The sequence below is a fragment of the Lutjanus erythropterus genome, chromosome 13 (genome assembly GCF_056507025.1).
Source record: "Lutjanus erythropterus isolate fLutEry1 chromosome 13, fLutEry1.hap2, whole genome shotgun sequence".
Classification (NCBI taxonomy): domain Eukaryota; kingdom Metazoa; phylum Chordata; class Actinopteri; order Lutjaniformes; family Lutjanidae; genus Lutjanus; species Lutjanus erythropterus.
This window is the reverse complement of record NC_139329.1, coordinates 30562875-30584623: the sequence shown is the minus strand read 5'-3', so window position 1 is coordinate 30584623 and position 21749 is coordinate 30562875. Positions and strand designations below refer to the sequence as shown.

Below are 21749 nucleotides of genomic sequence, written 5' to 3'. Positions count from 1 at the left end.
AGAAGATTGAAAATTGTACATTTATTCACCTATTACACAAGATGACTGAGTAAAAAAAAGATAAAATATTGTTGATAAAACATTCTCACCTCAACTGCATGGCAACAAAGCGAATTAAAGATGAGGTGAGATTACTTTATGTCGCAAGGTCAAGATTGAACTCTTCCAAAGTTCAAGGATGCAGGATGATCTTTTTTGGTGTGTAAATGATTATATGTATGTAAAGACTTTTAAAAGTACAGATACAGAGAAAAAGAAAATAAACATTAATATACATGTACATGTGCTTAAGGTAACCCTGGCCCCACTTTCTCATAAGGCTCCCTTTATAAAGGGCTTTTTAGTTGGAACCAGTGACTTTATTAAAGTGGAACTAAACAACTTTTTTGCTTGAACTTATCGTTTTGAAGTAAATGTGATTGCACAATGTAATGGCTATGGGATAATGACATCAACCACATTTAGATCGGTTCCCTTTAAGTCTTGCTTTCACCGTGTAGATTTGTCTGCCACGGCCACCAGTTTTCACAGAAAAATGATCTCCATTATAAACTTAATTAATGAACAAATTCACGCCTTTTTTCATGTTTTCTTCTAAAGTTACTCCCCCATCCACCCTGACGCCAACCCTGCTACTTGTGCAAAGCAATAACCTTACTCAAACTGTTATTACTCATGCACATGATTAAAATAGCTTTTGCATGTTCCCAAAATCCACATAGACCTTGGACAATTTCAGTGTACCCAGGGTTTCTGCAGGTTTAAAGACTTTTTAAGACCTTTCCAAGACCATTATCATGCTGAACATACACCTAGAAACAATCTTAAGTTATTACTTGTAGAAGTAGCTATTTTTTTTATGAGAAGAGACGCCATGTTAGCTCACACGCCACATCACGACTCGCTAGCTGTGTGACATGATCTAGCCAAGACCTAGACCTTGACTCTGAGGAAACTGAGCAATCCATTTATAGTGTTGTCAACGTTATGGTTATTGTTAGACAGGGAAACTGACAAAACCTGTTGTCTTTGCCACAACGTAACATCGTGGGCTAAAAAGTTGTCTGTTTCCACTTTATGGTTAAATTTCTTCTTAAATAAATTTCTTCTTAATAAAAAGTGTCAGTAAATTATGTATTAACCTTTAGAAAACCCATTATTTGCAACATATAAATATATTCACCTGGTAAAGAGGACCTCCAGATAGCATTAGCTTACAGCGGGCCCTTATTTTGTAAGATGCCTTTAAAAACGCAAAGTGGACTGTTTGTTAGCTTCAGCTGGGTTCTTTCGCTTCCAATGACGTTGAAGTTTAGACTGATTTGAGAGGGTCTCGAACGCATTTCGGACACTCGTAGCTGTTCCTCCGTGCGGCAGTAAATGTTCATGTTTTGCGCATCATACTTGTGACTTTCACTTGGCCAGTTCTTCAGATTTTTTGCAGCGGAGCTTTTGCCAGCTGGCCCGTCGGTCTGCTCATCAGGTGTTTTTATTTTCAAAAACACCGCCGTTTTTGTGAGTTAGCACTAAGTTTCAGGAGCACAGCAGCTTTGTGGCAATCCAGCCCAATACTGACAACTTATAACATGATGAATGATGTTTTGAGTCACAGGCAATTAGAAACCTGAGCACGGCAAGTAAGATTTTGATGGTATTTATTATTCTAAAATTATATTTTATAATAATTCACATAATGATCATTTGATTTTTATTAAAATTATGTATTTTAGCATTTTGCTGAGGCCCCCTACTTCAACATTGCTCAAGACCTCATTACCAAATATCCACAGCCAATTAAATGAGTGCTTTCACTACAGTTTAGGCCCACATATCTAAAATTAATGCAGCACAGTTCAACAGTCCCGTCATTAATCCTACCATCACGAAAGTTACAAAGTTAATTTGTTGTCGAAACTGTTTTAAAGAGATGGGTGTAGTTTGTAGTGTCGTTGAACTGTGTTACATTACACAGAGAGGTGTTTCTGTTATTTAGCCAACCCTCATTGATATAAATGGGCTGGCAAATATAATAGAAACACTTGAGTAAAATGAAATCCAGTTCAACAGCACCACAAACCGCAGCCTCCAAAATGACCATAAAGTTGAATCAACACCTCTCTGAAACAATTTCAACAACAAATTAACATTATAACCTTCGTGAAGGCAGAATTTATTGCAGGACTGTTTTATTGTGCCGCATTAGAGTTAGCTGGTGGACCTCACAAACTGCCAATAGACTTCTTTTCATGGCAGCCATACTGATATGAAACAGCAGGTGAACAGGGTTAATTAATGATGTTAATTAAGGTCCCGTTCCATTTAGTGTAGCAGGGTCTTTACAGTGAGCTAGCAGCAATATTTATTTTTTCCCCAAGATGGTAACATCAAGTTAGAAATATTTAATGAGCGTGAAAATTTGTTCATTCAATCATAGCAAACAATTGTTTCAGACGTCAAACCCTTTGGTGGCCACATAATCAAAAAGATGAATTCATATTGTTATCTTTTGTTCTGAGCTGCACCCTGACTCCGGACTTAGGCGTCGTCTTCAAACACACTCACACATGAGGCAAAGACAAGAATTAAATGTAAATGGAAATACTTTATTTCACTATTACACAATAACAAGCTCGGGAAAGAAAAATTACAAAAAAGAGAAATGGAACAAAATGCTACAAAGCACCACATAATATAGACGACTCATAAATGTGGCAACGGAACCTTATGCTAACTGCCTTTTTACTCTATCTAAGGTATCATCATCATCATCACTGAGAATTTAGAAATCAGCAAAAATGTTTGGACATCAAGCACAGTCATGCCAGTAATAGTAATATCTTACAGATTCATGTAGCGATGAGTCAGAGTGGGGAACGTCGGTGATCCTTAAAGGGACGGTTCACACCAAAAGTAAAAATACATATTTTCCCTCTTGCCTGTAATAACATTTGTCCATCTAGATTGTTTTGGTAGTACTGGCCGTCTGCCTTCTCTGATATAATGGAACTAGTTGGCACTCTGCAATCATTTGAAAAACTCAGCGGCACGCCTCTTTCCAGAAATCATGACCTCGTTACCGAAGATAATCCACAGTCCTCGTCATGAGCAGTTTCATGAAGGAACTATTTTCTTTCTACAGTAAAATCTACCGGAACTACTTTCTTGCTGCCGTAGAATCTACCGGATCTACATTCTTTCTGCTAGACAGGAAGTAGTTACTACATGAAACTGCTCAATACAAGGTCTGTGGCTTATTGGTGTTGAATTTCTCAAATGTATGCTCCTGGCGCTTTGAGCACCACAAGCTGAGAGCCATTTAGTCCCATTATACTGAAGAGAAGGCAGACATCTCTACAGCCGATACCTCCAAAACACTGCAACTCACACCAAAACAGTCTAGATGGATAAATGGCACTACAGACTAGAGGAAACATGTATTTTTGGATTTCGGGGTGAACTGTCTTTTTAAAGGTTCACTCTTAAGTGGTGAGACAGAACAAAGAGAGTGGGTTTGAGGAAACTGTAGTCCATCATCTGTTTGGTATGACATAGGTTTGCATTTGGTATAAAGAGTTGAGGAGGCAGACGCGGGTCACGGAGTATTTGCAGTTGTATTTGTATTGTATTTGACGTGCATGCGACACCAGATGGGCGGGGTCTACCAGGTAGAACGTACAATAATAACAAGTACCTGAAGGTTAAATTTGTACAGTTGTCTGTATTTGACAATGTGATATTGTATGAATTATCCTGATCTGTAACCCACATCCATCTGGTTCAGCAGGCTAAAACAAACCCTAACAACGCAAACACTGTTTGACCCACGCCTGTGACGAGGAACGTGAGGAGACATAGGGGTGGTGTTACTTTTTTTTTACATGGAGAACACTGTACAGGTGCCTTCAGGTCTGCCAGGACTAAAGGCACATGGGGTCCACTGAGCAACAGATGTGTCCATTCTACAAATGACAGAGGAAAGAGAAGGCAAAGAAACACATGAGTCGATCATTATCACATTTAAAGGAGCAATATGTAGCAATTGCACATGCAAAAAATGTCAAATAGCAAGTTGGAGCCATCAACTGTATATTAAATAGATTGAAATCCTATTTAAAGGTGCTAAATACCACATTCAGCTTAAGTAGATGTCAGCAAACAACTATTTGCCATATAAAGATATAGTGGAGTACTGTCTTATTGAGCAGAGAGTGACGTCACACTCCCTTCAGTTGTCTTTGTTCAGCTGGGACAGATGCATGTGCATGTTCACGCATACGCTCGTACGTATTTGTGTGTGCGTGAGTTTCCGTTTTCAACATGGCGGCCTGTTGAGTAACTGACCTCAGCTAAGCAGTACACTGAAATATGTTTCTGAAAACATTTTGGGGCAGAAATAGTCAATGTAGTAACAGATCCTGAGCCATTCCTGATCAACAGCGCCGAATTTTACAGCTTGAGATGAATTTAAGGAGTCTCTGTTAGGAATAATTGTGTCTGGAAGGGAACCCCAGATTTGTGAACCTCCTGCGAGATTTGCTTCAAGTTTATTTGTTAAAGTTTAGGGACAGGAAAGGAAAGGAAAGAGATCTTTTGTGGGTCTGAGGTTCCCTTCGAGACACAAGAGCCAAAATGGCAGCTGCCTGGATACAATCTTTCTCGTTTTACAACTAAATAGTCACTAAAATGTGATTCTGACAACATTTTAAGCAATGTAGTGACACACTCTTGCTCCATATTTAATCTGTTTTGACAGTTTGATCTGAGTTTTGTGAGCAGTGTTTATTCAGGTGAAACTTTTTGCTCTCAAACTTTGTTGAGTAAATGCTGGTGCTGGTGTGTTTGTTTCGGTCTGAGATGCTGGTGCTCTGCTGCTTCCTTTAGGGCAAATGTTGTATACAGCACCTTTCATGTATGATCTATGCTTGAAGAAAGTTGTTTCCCCCTGCCCCTCCTCCCTCCCTCCTCCTCAGACTCGAGAAAGCTCAGACAGGCTGCAGGGACCACTGCTGGACGAGTCCTACGCTGTAAGTTGATCAGCTGTTTATAACTGTCGATTGTCTGTCAACGGAAAGCTAAGGCTGAGCCCACTGCTCTGAAAATCACACAATCTGGACTTTGAGTTAAGTGGCTGCCTGTCTCACTGCCTGCCAGACTCAATCAACATATTGCTCAATTAAACTGTTATAAAGATCTACTCCTTCTAAAAGATTACTGATGACTCACTCATTTGACGAACATTCAGCTTTAATTTGAACTCTAATTAATGTCAAACGGGCGCACAGAAACAATTGTTCCGGCCTGGAATAGAAGTTTCAAATTGAGCATGCTGTGGCGTTGAGAAGCGAATATTTCAACTTTCCTTGATCTCTCATGACATATTGTGATAATTTTATGATTTATTACAGTTAATTTATCATGGATTTCTCCTTTAAACCATGGGAAAACAATTTTTGAATCTCAGCAGACAGTATTTTCAGGTGGCAGCGGAGCTGCAGCACACAGACTCAGGTTGGCATTTAGAATTCCTCTGGGTGTCACTTCGGCACCAACCGATCCAAGAGGAGCGACGTTCTAGCAAGAATACAAATGCGAACGGCCTCAGAGTCATTTCACTGTAAACCTGGGGGACTGATAAACTGCCTGAATTGCTAAAGGTTTGCAGGCACAGCTCTGAATGTGCAAAAATCAGCAGACTGACCAAACTGACAGTACAGAGAGCAAAAAGATGAAATCCATGTTCATGTATTTGAATTCAATGTAAATCTTTGAGTTCTTTTTGAAAGATAGCACAGAGACTTTGAATATTTATCAGTTTGTCCACTGAGAATGGCTGCTATCATTTTCTGTCAAGCAAGCAGAGAGAAAATATTCCATCCTAGAAACTCCAAGCAAGGGAGTCAGTCTTGGTGGATTAGTCCTAAAGCTGAGGCAAACAATTTATGCTCGCAATTGGTAATGAAGAGGATGTTCGCCTGCATAGTTTACTTTCTCAGTCATTCATCTGTGCCACACGACTTAAAACAAAAAGTTGTAAGGAGCAGCTTTCTCCACCTGATTTACTAGAACCAATTATCTCTCAGGTTTCTAGATGGAGTATCTGAGGCTGTATACGTGGTAAGTACTGCGTGTGCAAACATGTCTGCTTGTTGAACACAGTGTACAGAGAGGAGAGAGCAAACTGTGATTCCCTGCTGTAGCTGAGCCAGAGGCCCGGAGATGAGGGGCTGACAGATGTTTTCTCAGCGTGTGTTTCTGTTACTCCAGAGTTTCACTTCATTTTTATCAACGAAATAGTTCTCACTGAGAAGATTAATTATATTCTCATATCTGTATATTAAATATGAAGCCGCAGCTAAGCGGCTGGCTAGCTTAGCTTAGTGTAAAGGCAGGAAAACAGGAGTCTTATCATTGCTGTGTGGTTGCCAGGCAACCAGCGGAGACTCCAGGAAGTTATTCGCCTCAGTCAAGAAACAGTCTGGCACAAAGCCCTTGTCATTTTCAATTTTCAGTTTTTAAATGGATATAATGAGAGATATAATGTGATAATAAGTGAGCAACTAGCGAATTTTTTTATGGCCTGCAAATCAGAATGGCTTGGGTGTGATATGATAAATAAAACTAAGTTAAATATCTGAGCTACGTTTAGACATCTGAACCAATACTGTGTTGCTTCTGTCTTTTTTAAGCATATATGTGCTGTGATTTGCTCCAACCTGCTCTGCACCTGCTCAGTCAAGCCTCCTTTTGCGCTCATGTTAGCTAAGCTACCAACAAGCTACATTAAGTATGTATTTACTTTGCCAGCTGCAACAAGTAATAAGCTGCTGTGTCTATTGTGCAACACATGCATTGCTCTGATTAAAGAATACAATGTGAAGATGCGCTACAAGTGAAATCATGGTCAGTTTTCTTCAGAGGAATATCTATTACCCACCGTGAGACTTATTTGCAGCCATTAATTGATAAAGTTTACAATATGGCCCACTTGGTACTGAGGATGAACAGCCTGTCTTTGGACATACGCTAGCTGTTTTCTGCTGATCTGTCTTTATGCAGACAGATGTGGGAGTAGATCTTCATACATAACTCTCAGCAAGAAAGTGAATATGCATATTTCCCGAAATGTTGCACTTTTGCTTTAAAAAGAAGTAATAGAACAGAATAGATTATCTTCTGTATGCTTGCTAATAAATATAAATTGGACACGGCGATCTATGAGCCTTAATAATATCAAATAGCGATTTGAAAGCGATTTTTTCTAAAGGAACATTCATATCTTATTTGTTATACTCTCTGCTCTTTATTGTGCTTTTGAAAAGAAAACATAGCAGCTGTCACATTCTTATGAATATGAGTATAAATATCAGATTTTCTCTCTTAAGGCATCACTATCATGTGGAGCTGTGTGTGCTTTGGTTTTGTAAAGAGAGTGCAAGCTACTCCTTTCGTTTCATTGTCTTTTCTATTACTGTTCTGTTAAAGTTTGGTGAAATGTGTCGTTTCTATGTGCAAAAGGTTTCTGTGCAGATCAGCATCAACACCTACAGACATATTTACCACCATGTGTGATAAATACAGCCAAGGGGTGTTAAAGATGCACAAATTGCCTCTCATGCAAACTCCGGACCACAGTGTACTTTTTTTTTCAGCCAAAGCACAAAGAATTCTCCATTTCCAAACCATTTTTCTTTGCTGTCTCGTCTGCCACTGAACTAGGCGAACTGTAATTTGCAGTTTCGAGGCTGCTGGTGAGTCTGTGGCGCCTTACCTTGCACTGGCACAGGGTGCACTCGGTACCATGTTTAATCCAGGAGGAGCCACTGAAGCGTGAGATGTTGTGCTCGTCCGTGCACGTCTTGGTGATGTCGTTGCGGATGGTGTCGGCCTGGCAGGGGTCGGTGACACAGCGGGGACAGCACTCGCCCTCAGGCACCACGGTAAACTCGCAGTCCACGGGCGGGCACGGCAGAGGCCAGCAGTCCACCTGCCCCTGCTGCGGAGGCGGAGAGAGACAATTTGAGATAGAAAGACAGACAGAGAGAGGAGTTCAGAATCATCTCTGCAGTGCAAACGCACTATTGCATTTTCCAGAGCTAAACAAGTTATTCATGCAAATACACATATTTCTCCTGACGCTGTGTATTTGCATGCTAGAGGGAGCGTTTCCACTTGATGATGAAAAAAAAAGTTGTTAAGGTACCTAGAAAATATAGATGAGCAGAGCAATCTTCTAACACAGTCAGCGTTTATTTTTTTCAGAGGTAAATGCGCCAGCTTTTTAATTGACTTGTTCTAGTCACTCTCTCTCATTGTTGTTCCATATTAATCTCACAGCAAACTTCCAGCACAGAGCACCTTATTGGATTCCTCCTGCTGCCATCTTTTATTGGCCGGAGGAAACAGGTCATATATATTCTGGCCAGCGTTACACATGTCCTACCTGCTGTATGCTATATCATTCTGGCCTGACCCACTTGTGCTCACGCTGTCATCCGTGAGCATTTCTGCTTCACACCTCCTCAGGAAATGAAATACGAGCTCAGACTGTATGTTTAAACACACAAGGAGACACAAAAGGTACACACACACGTAAAGTTACAAGAGGCTCGATGCGAAGTGTCCCACTGGGGATATTTAATATCACTGGAAACTGTCTGGCTCAGCATTTTTGAAATGTTGTAGTAAATTAGGCTGGCTATAAAGCACAGGCGCACGCCGCGCTAATGCCCACTCCCTGCCTCCGCGGTAGTGTGTAAACATTTGAAGTGGGAAATCCCCCCCGAGTGGTACTCTTTGCTCGTAGCCAGAGGGAGGGATTGAACTTAGCCTCAGGTATCTGTCCCACGCTGCGATACGGGACACTGTCATCTTTGTCTGTTTATGCAGATGTGATCACAAAGGAGGGAGGGATTTGCCATACAGTCAGCCTTTATTTGCCTTTCACACGGAGCAGTGTGGCGAGGAAACTTTATCAGCCGAAAACTGAACTGAACTTTCTTTGTGATATTTCAGAAGGTTATTAATTCAATCTGTCTTTTCATGGTATCTCAGTGCAATTTAATTACTTTGTTTTTACACTGACAGATGTAAGGATTGGCTGCAGGTTAAAAAATGGCTCCAGGAGATTAAAACTAGTGACATTTATTTTAGCCTGCAGCTATCATGCGCTTTTCTTTTGTGCTCCACGACCTAAAGTACAACCTATGTCTGAGGGAAACCCCGCATCTTTGATCTTCTGGCGATTTAACAACCTAGCAAATCACAAGTGGCCCATGTGTGCGCATTCTGCAAAGGCCACATTCTTGGTTTCAAATGATTGCACTGTTAGCAGGAGAAGGATTCACATCTTGGTCTTGGGAGAATGTTTTGCCCATCTGCCTGCTGTCACTGTGTATTTTAAGGCCCCTGCTGAGCCTGGACAGCCATGGCTCTGCTAAGTGTAGCAGCATTCAAGGTTCATTTCACGTCCCTGTCACGCTACTGGAGCCCCTGTACAGTATAACGCAGCAGCCTTCTTCCTTGCCCTTTCAAGTGCTGCTCTTTATCCTGAGCGGCTGGTGGTCCTCTGCTGTGCGTGTACGTCTCTGCGCATCTTTAATTGAGTGTGTTTTATGTCATGAAAGCATATGTAGCCATGGTGACAGCTGTGCCTACATTCTCAACATGAGTACATGCGTGTTTACACCTTTATACTATGCACATACTTGTGTTTGTATTCTGTATTATGTGCTCTGGTGCTGCGGCCGGAGTGCCTGCATTCTCCAACCTGTTTGTGTCTGTTTATGTCAACATATATAAGCGCCGACAGCGAGCAGAACCTCAGCGAGTGTGCAGCCGAGCGAACCCATTTTCAGCCGACTGTGCTTCCCCGCTGCCTCTCAGCTGAGCGGTGATTTTCGAGCTTGTCTATAATGGCTCGCTGTAAGAAATCCAAAAAGCAGCCCTCGGGTCCGGGCATCAGGACAGCATTACAATGGCGGGGAGGGGAGGAGAGGAAATGGCACTGCTGTTGCTACTCAGACCATAAATCTGTCAGGCTGGAGCCAACTTATATTTGACGCAAGTATGGCTAATCTTTAAAAGCAACAAAAGGAGGGAGAGAAGAAGTTGTAAAGTGCTTTTCTGAGATCCAAGTGAAGACGATTTGTGAGCCACTGAGCAGAAGGAGTGACACTGGTGGTGTGGGTGTGTGGCACAGCTGAGTGTGGGTGACACAAGACGGTGGGGTAGAATGTAAAGCATGAGATTTGCATTTAAGATGCATTTGGGTATGTGTCGTGAAGGGCATCATGGGTAGGATTTATTGTTTTTGTCAGGTTTATTGGGTATCACTTGTGAAATGCCTCTGTGTTGTTTGAACACCAGCGCCGTGCAAACACTGGAAAAGGTCGACAGAAAATGGTGCATATGTCTCACTGTGAGAGATTCATGTGCTGAACACAATGTTATTTTGTTTTGTGTGAGAGAGAGGACCGTGTACAGAGGACACTCAACACCACAAAAACACACGTGCTGCAAATACTCATCAATCAACACCGGCGTACACTCTCAAAGCACACACGATGGAAACACAGCATCACATCCTCCCACTCTCGAAGTCATCTGCTATACTGCACATTAATTCATACTCAGATATAATCGATATATTGCATAGCCCTAGTATGGATGAGAGCAGCCGTACTGCACGTACCGTGACCACATCACATTTGGGTGAAGACATGCACTGTAAATGCAGCCAGACAGTACGTGCATCTGTGGCAAACACTTAATAGTCGTCACAGGTTAGTTAAAAATGTTACTGAGTAACAGACGTGTGCCAACTGTGCCTGTAGATTGAACTGAATCAGTAAAGAGTCTTAGTGATGAGGGAACTAAAGTTTTTACTGCAAACTAAAGTATCTTAACAACGTAAAAAGTAAGATTTGGGCTCCTAACAGCTAAACAGCAATTTGATGTCCTTAATTTATGCATTTAAACTCGGAATTTGCACTGACCACCACAAAAATAAGAGTGGTTGTTTTCACCCTTAGAGGGGTGGAGGCATGACGCAGGAGCAAAGTAGCCAGTTATTCGCATTCATAAGGGGCCTGACGATGTCTTTTTCAGGGACGTCCCTGCTTATTTCAGCACAACAATGCCAAGACACATTCTGCACACGTTACAACACTGTGCATATGTCTCGCTGTAGTGAACTCGGTGTTATTTTGTTTTGTGTGAGAGGCAGGATTACATGCAGAGGACACTCGACGCCGCAAAAACACACATGCTGCAAATACTCATCAATCAACAGCAGCGTACACTCTCAAATCACACACAGATGACACACAGCGTTACACCCTCCCACTCTCGACTTGAGGCGCACACATTTTCTCCTGTTCTCTTAACCTTGGAAGTATCCTTCAATAAAATGTATAATTCCATCACAGCAGACAACAGTGCAGAGGGTCCTTTGAATTCTTTAAAATCTCACTAATCACTCACTCCCTTTCTTCTGCCCAGAGATGAAAAGCAAACTTCATTTTCTCCTCTCTCCAACCTTCCTTTTCACCTCTTAATCACTCCCTCTCTCTTTTGCTGCAAAACTTCTCTCCTTGACTTTCTTCGCAGAGCACGTCTCTCATTCATGAGCATTTCCATGGAGACTGGAGTATTTGTTACATTTCTTGCGTGGGCACAGGAGTGGATGTTGTTTTAGATCTCGCTGTAACTCGCTCTTGATAAAAGCATTCACTAAATACCTGTGATGTACACACTTCCAAAATAGTTGGGATGCTACTTAAAACATAAATAAAAACAGAATGCAATGATGTGCAAATTCTTTTACCCTTATTCAATTGAATACAATACAAATACAAAATATCTAATGTTCAGATTGATATGCCTTATTGTATTTGTAAATATAAACTCATTCTGATTTTGATGCCTGCAACATGTTCCAAAAAAGTTTGGACAGCAGCAACAAAAGACTAGTTACTAATACTCAAATAACACCTGTTTGGGACATTCCACAGGTAAAGAGGTTAACTGATAACAGGTAACAGTATGTGATTGGGTATTAAGGGGGCAGCCTCAAAAGGCTCAGTGGTTCCCAAACAAATATGGGCCGAGGTTCACCACTTTGTGAAAAAGTCTGGGTCACCTGCAGGGTCGCCAATTCAAGTCCGGCTGACCAAAGTACATAGAATGGACTGGTAGCTGGAGAGGTGCCAGTTCACCTCCTGCGCTCTGCTGAGGTGCACTTGAGCACCTGACTATATGTACGTACATGTATGTGTGCCCTCACTCCTGACATCTCTCTGATGCATGTCTATTGGCCCTATCTATGTGTGTGTTTTTTGGGGTTTGTGAAGACTGAAAAGTGAAAAATCTCATTTCCCCAGGGGATTAATAAAGTTTGCATCCTCTCCTTCTTTAAGATCAATGTTTCTCAATGCACAGTTGCAGGAATTTACAGATCTCACTGTCTACAATTTATAATCATTGAAAGATTCTGAGAATCTGGAAAAATCTCTACACATAAGGGGCAAGACCAGAAGCCAACACAGAATGACTGTGACCCTACTACCACCACCACTACTACTACTATGTAAAGTGAAAGCCATAAATCAACAACAACTAGAAACGCTGCAGACTTCTCTGGGCCCGAGCTCCTCCGAGATGGACTGACATAAAGTAGAAAAGTATGCTGTGGTCTGATGACGCCACATTTCAGACTGTTTTCAGTAATCATGGACATTGTGTCCTCCAGCCTAAAGAGGAAAAAGGCCAATCCAGACTGATACCAGCATTAACATCTGCTGGTATGAGGGTTAGTGCCCCATGGCATCATGGGTAAGTGTTACATCTGTGAAGCTCCCATTAATGCTGAAAGGTACATACAGGTTTTGGAGCAACATATCCTGCCACCCAAAGTGTTTTTCAGGGATGTCCTTGCTTATTTTAGTAAGACAATGCCAAGACACATCCTGCATGTGTTACAACAGCATGGCTCCATAGTAAACAAGTGCAAAATACGACAATGAATATTGTTAATAGGAAAGGTGATTTACAGTGGTAAATATGCCCCATTTTTTGGGAGCATGTTGTAGGGATCAAATTCAAACATTTGGGAGTTTGTGCACCCATCACTACTCACCAGGCACTGGCACTGCTGGCAGTTCTCCACCCACGTGTCCCCGCTGCCGTAGGTGAGCAGGCCGTTCTGGTGCAGACACTGGCTGCTCAGACGCGGGTCGCACTCGGGGCAGCAGAACAGGTCGGCGTTGGGGTTGTCGCAGTCGCAAACCATCCTGCGACACATCACCTGGCCAGCCTGAGTGGGGTGGGGGGGGGCACAAACACATATATCACATCAGCACAATTAAACATTAAACACAGGCATGAGCACACACATGCATGCATAGACAAGGCCATTTGTTTGATGGGAACATTAAACATGCATGCTGATAATAAATATTGTAATAAAGGCTATGTAGCCCATTCCTAGCAACTGTTTTGAAGCTGTATTTTATGGTTACTCAGTCTCAGCTCGCACCGTAGGCTAGACACCCCAGACTGAAATATATTTTATGAATACTGATGCACAGAGGTTCCTCCAGAGTTCCTTATTCATCACTGTGGTGTTTGAGGAAGTGCTGTCTTGTTGTCTCGATGATTTAAGCTGCCTTACACATATACGAGACCTGCTGTGGGTCTGAATTCAGCTCATTACCTTTGTCACATACTTCTCTCCAACTCACATCTGACGCTCCGATGTGTAACTAAGCCTTAAAGGAAATAAATGTACCAATGTTTATTCCAGACATAATGTTAGGCACATGAAAATGGTTAGCTGACTAACAGAAAATCAATCAGGAACTATTATAATAAGTGATTAATAGTAATTTTTAGGCAAAAAAAATCTTTGGTTACAGATTCTTAACTGTGAGTATTTTATGATTTTAAACCACATATCTCTGGATTATGTATTTTTGTTGGACAAAACTCAATATGATACTCAATAGATATATTCTATGGCAACAGCTGTACATGTAGATGCTGCAGCAGGTAGCTCCTTCAAATTTCTCTACTTATCTCATTTAAATTGTTATTTCTTTGGCCGTATTGCTGAGACATGTATCACCCATGACAGAAATACACTGGAAATCGAAGCGTGGGGTTTGGATTGAAGAACAGTGGCTCTTGAAATAATCAACAATGTGCACACGGCATCTTTTAACACCCAGCCAGACCAGGTGGACGCACTGCTGCAGACCACCACAGGAGGGGAGGAGAAGAGAGGGAACAAGAGCCAACCTAATCCAGTGTGGATTTAAAGCTGCTCCTGGATAATGTCAGGTCAGGAGAATGAAAATGACAAAATGGGACTCAGGCTGGCCAAGAGACTGTTGTGTCCTACACAGAGAGACCTGCTCCACCTCAGGATCAAGAGTTATTTACTGGGTGTATATGTATATATATATAAATAACTTCATTGTGCAACCTTGTGTTGTGTGATGATAATACATTACTAGATATATCTATACATGCTATCAGTCAGGACCTCCAACATTTCCTTAGATATTTAGAGCTCTGCCTTTTGCCTGTCTTGTACCAATAATTATACTGACCCCAGTTGTGCCCATTAGACTAATAGTCAACTGGTGCAATCATAATTTACTCAAATTAGTCCTTTCATCAACATGGAGCAAAACAGAATATTGCATTAATGATCTTGACCCCCCCCCCCCCCAAAAAAAAAACAACACCAAGATAGAATGATGAAAGGGTATATACACCACTAGACACAACAACTTACTTTCTTAAATAAGCAATTTTCAAATTTAACAAAGCTTCAACAGTGACTTAACAGGCCACTTGTTTTGGTTGTGATCTTATGATTCTTTTTCGGGGCATTTTAATGCCTTAATTAGAAAATTAAAAAAGGAAAGATGACAGTAAACGAGGGGAGAGAGATGGGAAATGACACATAAATGTTGGACACAAACCAAGGACTTTGCTGTTCACCACCGTGCCCCCAATCTCATGATTCTTATTGGAAATTTTAATCACGATGATGATCTCATTATTGTTTAATTCCTATCCTGTGACACACTTTGTGTTATCTGTTTTTTATATTTTTAGTTTGTCACAGTTTTTGCTGCCTATTTTAGCCAGGAAAAAAAATAGATTTTTAATCTTAATGAGGCTTTCCTGATTAAATAAATGTTCAAAGAAATCTGTTATAATTGGAGCCAGTTATTGACAACAACCTCAAATACCGCAATTTGTATAGAAATTAGTGTTTAGAGGACAAATTTTTACAAAATGCATGACAAATATAAACTGGCATTTAAACCTGCAGGTTCTGCATTGCTCAAATATTAATTTGTCTTTATTGCCTCCTCATTTAGCATTCTGGACCACTTCAACTGCAGCGATACCTAGAGTTTCTGTAAATTGATTTTCCTTCCACTGCCAATTAAATAAAAGCACTTTAAGTTTTGCAATGTTTTAGAAATTAGCGACCCCACTGACAGATCCACCGATGCGGTAAACCCCACCCATCTGCTGCTGCAAGCAGATTGAAACAGTAAACGATGTGCATTCTGCTCGACCTCAGTCTGGACACATCCCCAGTCTTTGTCTCCTCTGTGGTGTTTGACCTTGGTTTCCCCCCCATCAGCTCTCCATATAACATCCAGCTGTGTCCGCCCACCTCCAAAACAATAACATGTTTACGCCTTTGCTCCCTCAACCGCTCAATACAACTAATTTTGACAGGCAGCTCCTCAATCTCTCAAATCAATTAATATGACTCATTTAATTAAGAAGCCATTTCTGCCCTGGTCCTTTGTAATCAAATGAATAATTTGCAGCTTGATCATTCACTACCGACACTAATCCACTATAATCACCTTCCACTACTGCCAGACACTTGGCATTAGGTTGAGTGAAACGCTGAAATGCAAAGTATGACTGGTCCGTGACCTGATAATCACGGAGGAAAAAAAAAATGTGTTTGGGATGATGGAATGAGTTTTCCGGATCAACTGTTCCCAGATGCCTTGTCACTGCGGTGTCAGAAATCAATCAAAACAGCTACATCAAAGGCCTGAGTCACTTTGGTAGACCCTTAAAAAGCACTACATGTAGCTCAGGCACTTTAATTAAATTGCTCGTCACAAAGGCATCACTGTCATTGTCAACAGCACTGTCACATCAAGGTTTATCGTGCCAGTATCTGCACCCACTTTTAGTCTCGCTCCGTGTCAACACATTATCCTACACATTTGTTTTAAATGTGAGAGAAGCGAGGGGGCAGAGTTTGATTCATCTCGCATTCTAATATTTCGAAAAATGACTTGGCCTGATTTGTTTGTTCACTAATGTGTCAAATCAGTGGATTTTAAAGGCCTGTCACATCAGAAAGTGAAATGATTGATTGTTTCATTCCAACTACAGACTGTACCAGGAGCTAGCTTGACAGCTATTAGCTAACTTTTACAATTCACACAGTATGTAAATTCTGTCAATACGGTTCTCTCTCACAAAAGACATAGCTTAATGACATGAAGAAGAGTGGGATTATGGGAGTTGTTATCTTCCACCACAGCTGATGAGAATCTATCTGACATGACTCAGGCAAAAAAAACAAAAAAACATATTAATGGATGAGGCGCTATTAAAGTTTTATTCATGTTTCATATATTCATGTTCGCCATCTTCCTTCCTCACTCTCTGACATATCTGACGTATCACATTTTGCCAGAATTCATAGCAACATATATTAATTTATAGCATAGCCACTAGCTACCACCAGCTAGCAGGAAACACACTGTTACCTTGAATAAATTACAGCTTTCTCTGCATTTGATAACTTTTTTGGTCTCCACCAGCTCCTGGCTTAAATATCTGCTCTTCAGCTGCTCCACTAAGTCAGTCGCTAACTTTGTCTGCTGTTTGATGCTAGACGAGTAGCATGCAGAGAGTTTTTGGAGCCGTTTTCCTGAAAACTGTTGGGGTTGGAGACCATAAAATCAATCAGCAGTGAGGTGAAAGACAACACAACACTGTAAAAGTGACAATAATTGTGGGATTGTTGATAATTACCAAATTTGAACTTGAGAAAGCTCTGAAAACAATTTACTTAATTGGAATTAGCAAATCTGCAGGCTGAGGTGAGTCCATTCAAATAAACAACGGCAAATAACTGACTTTTGTTGCAAGATTTCCTAAATGTTGATGTCACTGGGTCACGACACTATTAGGTGTGAGGTGGGGTGGCTTTGGCCCGTCATCCAACATTACATGTCATGTTTATTTTGTTTTTAAATGTCACTTATTGGTTGAAGGAGAACAGGTTGGTTACAGGACAAAATAAGGTGACATTTGTCGCTGATTGGCTCTGTGGGGGACGGCATCACTCACGGGGAAGAACAGGTTTACAGTTGCTTTGTTTTTCTTTGTTTAGACACTTGGAGAGCGGAGAGAAAGTAAACAAAGAACAGACAATTCAATCACAGACCACTCGGATGCACACACACACAGACTGAACATCGCTGTTCAGCTATCTATGGCACTGGGCACATTTCCTTTACTTCTATTTGTGTCTCCATCTTTTTTTTTATCATATCCATCTCATCTATCTGTCTGTCTGTTTCATCCCATCCATCTACCTCAGCTCTGGCTCTTCTCTGTCTGCCTCCCCTCCCTTTGTCTCCGCGTCCATCTCCCGTTGCGTCTTACCTGACAGGAGCACACCGAGCACCTATCGCTGTCCAGCACCCAGATCTGCCCGCTGTGCTTGACCTTGTTGTCGTGGATGCAGTCTCCGGTGCAGTTGTGCCCGTGGGGGCACCGGCAGTCATAGCCTCCCTCCAGGTTGAAGCACACCGTGTCGTTGGCACAGGTGTTCCTCCCCGTCTTGCATTCATTAATATCTGCAGGGCGCACAAAAAAGATGACATCATACATATGCTCAGCGCTGGTAACACAGTTTATGCAGGGCTTGTGGAAACGGGGATTTTTTTTTAAACTACAGGCCCCATAATGTTTGCCTTAGGAACATGGGGACAGGATAAGGAAGCATGTTCTGTCACAGAATAGTTTTAACTTCAAGAACTACACCTTTGTCCTCTTGAGCAAGACCTGCTGTCTGCACCTGCAAGATGCCAAACACAACAGCTTCAAATGCAGCTGTAAAATGTAGCAATACAACATTTTTCCGATCTTGGGGGAAACATACAGTACACAACTGTAATGTAACCCAGAAACCTACTTTTGGTCAAATTATAACTTTGCTTTTGTGAAACCCAGACAGGTTCTTTTTTTTGTGAGAGTGTCTTTAATGTGCTTTTTCCTGCCGCTCCCGACTCAAACTGACAGCCAGGATGGGGTCAACGAGTGGAGCAGCGCTAGCACTATTGTTACAGGCAATGCTTCCATGTTACTGTAGATTGAGGGTTTCTATTTTGACAGCTGACACTTCTCCTGACAGGCTGCATCAGAGAGAATGTTCCGGAAAATGAACAGGCTGCAAAAAGCAAACCAACGATTTGGGAGGAAAAACACACTGATAATGACACACCTATCCAATCAGACCATTACTTAGACAAGCGTAACAAAACATCTTATTAAACAATAGTTGAGTCAGTGTCTGATGCCGGGTGACGCATGTATTTCAAACACAAATCTCCTTAATTAAAAGGCACTATTTTCGGTGCTTCCTTCTCTGCCTTCAACGTCTCGATTCTGAAACCAGAAATTAAAGAGAAGACCCATAAATCTGTGACGGGACTGAGAAGCAAAATCAGGAGGCATTCAGGGTAAAATTAATGTGGTTTTCATTTTTGTGGAGCTATTAGATGCAAAAAATTATGTTCTGGTACCACTTTCTAGTAAGGGTACATGAATTACCATGAATTCAAATACGACTTCATGCATGATTCATGCAGTGCTTCACTGACAGGAATGTACAGGAATTAACAGTATCTCATGGACGACTTAATGCAAGAACAATATTTTAAATGAGAAATATGTAGCAATTATGCACCCAAAAATGAGTACAGCAGCCCAAATCGCCAATTGGAGCCACAGACTGTATATTAAATAGGTTGAATCCCCATCTAATATATTGTCGATGGTTAAAGCAAGTTGTTCCCCCTGCTCCCTCCTCCCCAGACTTGAGGAAGCTCAGGCAGGCTGCAGGGACATTGTAGAAGCCTGAGTTGAGTGTAACATGGTAATTTGACATAAACAAGTGTGGACGTGTCCTCCACTGTAAGTTAACCAGCTATTTAAAACTGTCACTTGTATGTAAAGCATTTATTAGGATTAAAAATTAAAGCAGAATGTTTGCAGAATGAGTTAAATATCTGTTAATGAGTGGTAAGAAATCAGTAATAGTAGATGTTTAAAATGGTTAATGGGTTTAGCGTTATGTCAACAGACAACTGACAGTTAAAAACAGGTGACCAACTTATAGTGGAGGACTCATTATCGCTTGCCAGTGTTGAAATACAATATTGCACTCAACTTGCTCTTGTGTATGTTGTGCTCCTGCAGACTACCTGATCTTCGAGTCAGGAGAAACACCGTTTTCAACCACAGATCATATTAAATACAGATTCAATCTATTTATTATACCGTCTATGGCTCCAACTCTATTTGGACAGCAGTACCAGTTTTTGGACACTAAGGTTTTCCACATTCCTCCCTTAATACATGTGATTTAACATCTATGCCACCTTTGATCATATGTTATTCATCAGTGTTTAAGACAGACAGGCACAGGTTTAGAAGTAATGGCTCTAACACTTGGAATTCAACAGAACACATGAGCATTGCTGTGACTCGTCATTTTTTTGTTTTGTCCCTTTATCTGCAGGGTTACCTATGAAGAAGACATGAATATCATTAATAACTCAGAAATCATGATGATTGAAATACCTTAGTTGTTGCATAAATGAATGTTTTGTTCTTGCATGAAGTCATCCATGAGATGAGAAGTCATGGAGGATGTATGAATAATTCATGCACCTTTGTTATAAGGTATTACGCATATTCTTGCTATGCTAAAACTTAGGAGCCAGAAAGAAACCCTCTAAAATCAAACAAAGTAGGTGCTATATCCTGTATCCTGCAGATTTTACATCCAAGCGGCATCACAACTTTAACAGTTCAGACACATTTCAGAATAGACACAATTAAATATTCACATTTAAAAAACATTTATGGGCATAAACTATCAGAAAGAAAAATAATAGAAAATAATTAAAGATTAAGATAATTTTTCATGGCATGAAAAATTCCAAAAATGTTGGCTGTTTCATTTCATGACACATCCTTAAAAAACCCACTCATTCCTATCTGTAATTTTTCACAGGAGCGATTATTGTTCTTTACAAGAAGACTGTGAAATTTATGTAATCCTAACATCAGACAACAAACGAAAAATTTTCACCATATTTCTTATATAATTTGTGCAAAGAGAGTGGAAGGTGGGCAACTCACCTACACACGATTCCCCATTGGTGGAAAACAAGCCGTTGTCATGGTAGCCATCACGGCACTCGCAGTGGTACCAGCCGGGCAAGTTGACACAAGTGGATTTACTATCACACTCAACAAAGCCGTCTGCACACTCATCAATATCTGAGGAGAGGAGAAGAGAAGAGAGGAGAAGAGAAATAAGACATCCATATACAGTACAGTCACTATCCAAAATATGCTCTTTACAGAGAATGAGCTATTGAGCTCCATTCTTGCCTGATAGGCATTTTCAGCATTGACTGATTCATAATTGATAACACAACTGTATCAAGTCTGTAGGCTTTATTGATCAAGAATAGTTCCATAGCCAGAGAAGGACATCTGTATCAATAAAAGATAGCAGGGAATTAATGAATCTAATATAACAGGCCTGTTCTTAAAGGCGGGAGATTGAATGGGCTTTTATTTTGAAATGACGTCTGCAGTCTAATCCTCCAGCACATGCAGAAAAACACAAATTCCAAGGTGCGCGTACAGTTTCATTGAACTTTGATTTGACACGACGAGGTTCTATAAGGTCCGGACAAAGAGGCTCATCAGAGGTCTTTGACACGCCTTTGAACACTCACCCACTGCTGTGGGTGGTTGTCAATAGATGGAGCTGATGTTTGTTTTCACAGAGCTCCACTTAGAAATATCCTTGACTCTGCCCTCCTCCTTCAGCTCTTTAACAAAAGACGTAGATTACTCGCTCTGACTTTCTTCTCTCTGTATTTTAGTCCCCTCCCCCTCCGCCGGTCTCTCTCTCTCTCCGTCTCTGTTTACAACAGACCAGCATTGAACCCTTTTATTTCAACGGGCGACCCTGCAACTTTCCTCTAGACCTCAACCAAGAACAAATCCAATATAATTTCCAACAATGAACATAATACACACACACAGAGACAGATCACTCTGATATGCCAGCTAACATTTAATTAAACTAAGGACCAGGCCCACACGAGAGAGGAAATAAAGCCTGTTATTACACAGTAGGGCTAAATATGTTAGCTCCAGACATGCACTGTGATTAAATGTGTCTGCATAGCCAGTGATGGCTTTTTTATGATTGTGCATGATGCATGATGCTCTGCTCTCATTATGAAAATGGCAGTGTGCCGTGTCTGACCTTCTCCACGACTGCCTGACTGCAACAGTATCCCCCATAGAGCGACAGGCAGCCGGGCTCACGGTCCCCCACCGCCCAGGCGGTAATGGGATTAAGATCTATTGGCTAA

General features: G+C 41.2%; 1 protein-coding gene across 1 annotated transcript in view; it reads right to left on the bottom strand.

Moving 5' to 3' along the window:
• Window positions 1-3632: 3632 nt before the first annotated feature.
• nell2a (neural EGFL like 2a) overlaps window positions 3633-21749 on the bottom strand; it is a 113766-nt gene continuing 95649 nt past the window's right edge. The window contains exons 16-20 of the mRNA XM_084734413.1: window positions 20494-20634; window positions 17728-17921; window positions 13136-13312; window positions 7769-7993; window positions 3633-3959 (exon numbers count right to left, since the gene is read on the bottom strand). Of these exons, the coding sequence (XP_084590539.1) occupies window positions 3918-3959; window positions 7769-7993; window positions 13136-13312; window positions 17728-17921; window positions 20494-20634 (779 nt within the window). The 3' untranslated portion in view covers window positions 3633-3917. The remainder of the gene's footprint in view (window positions 3960-7768; window positions 7994-13135; window positions 13313-17727; window positions 17922-20493; window positions 20635-21749) is intronic.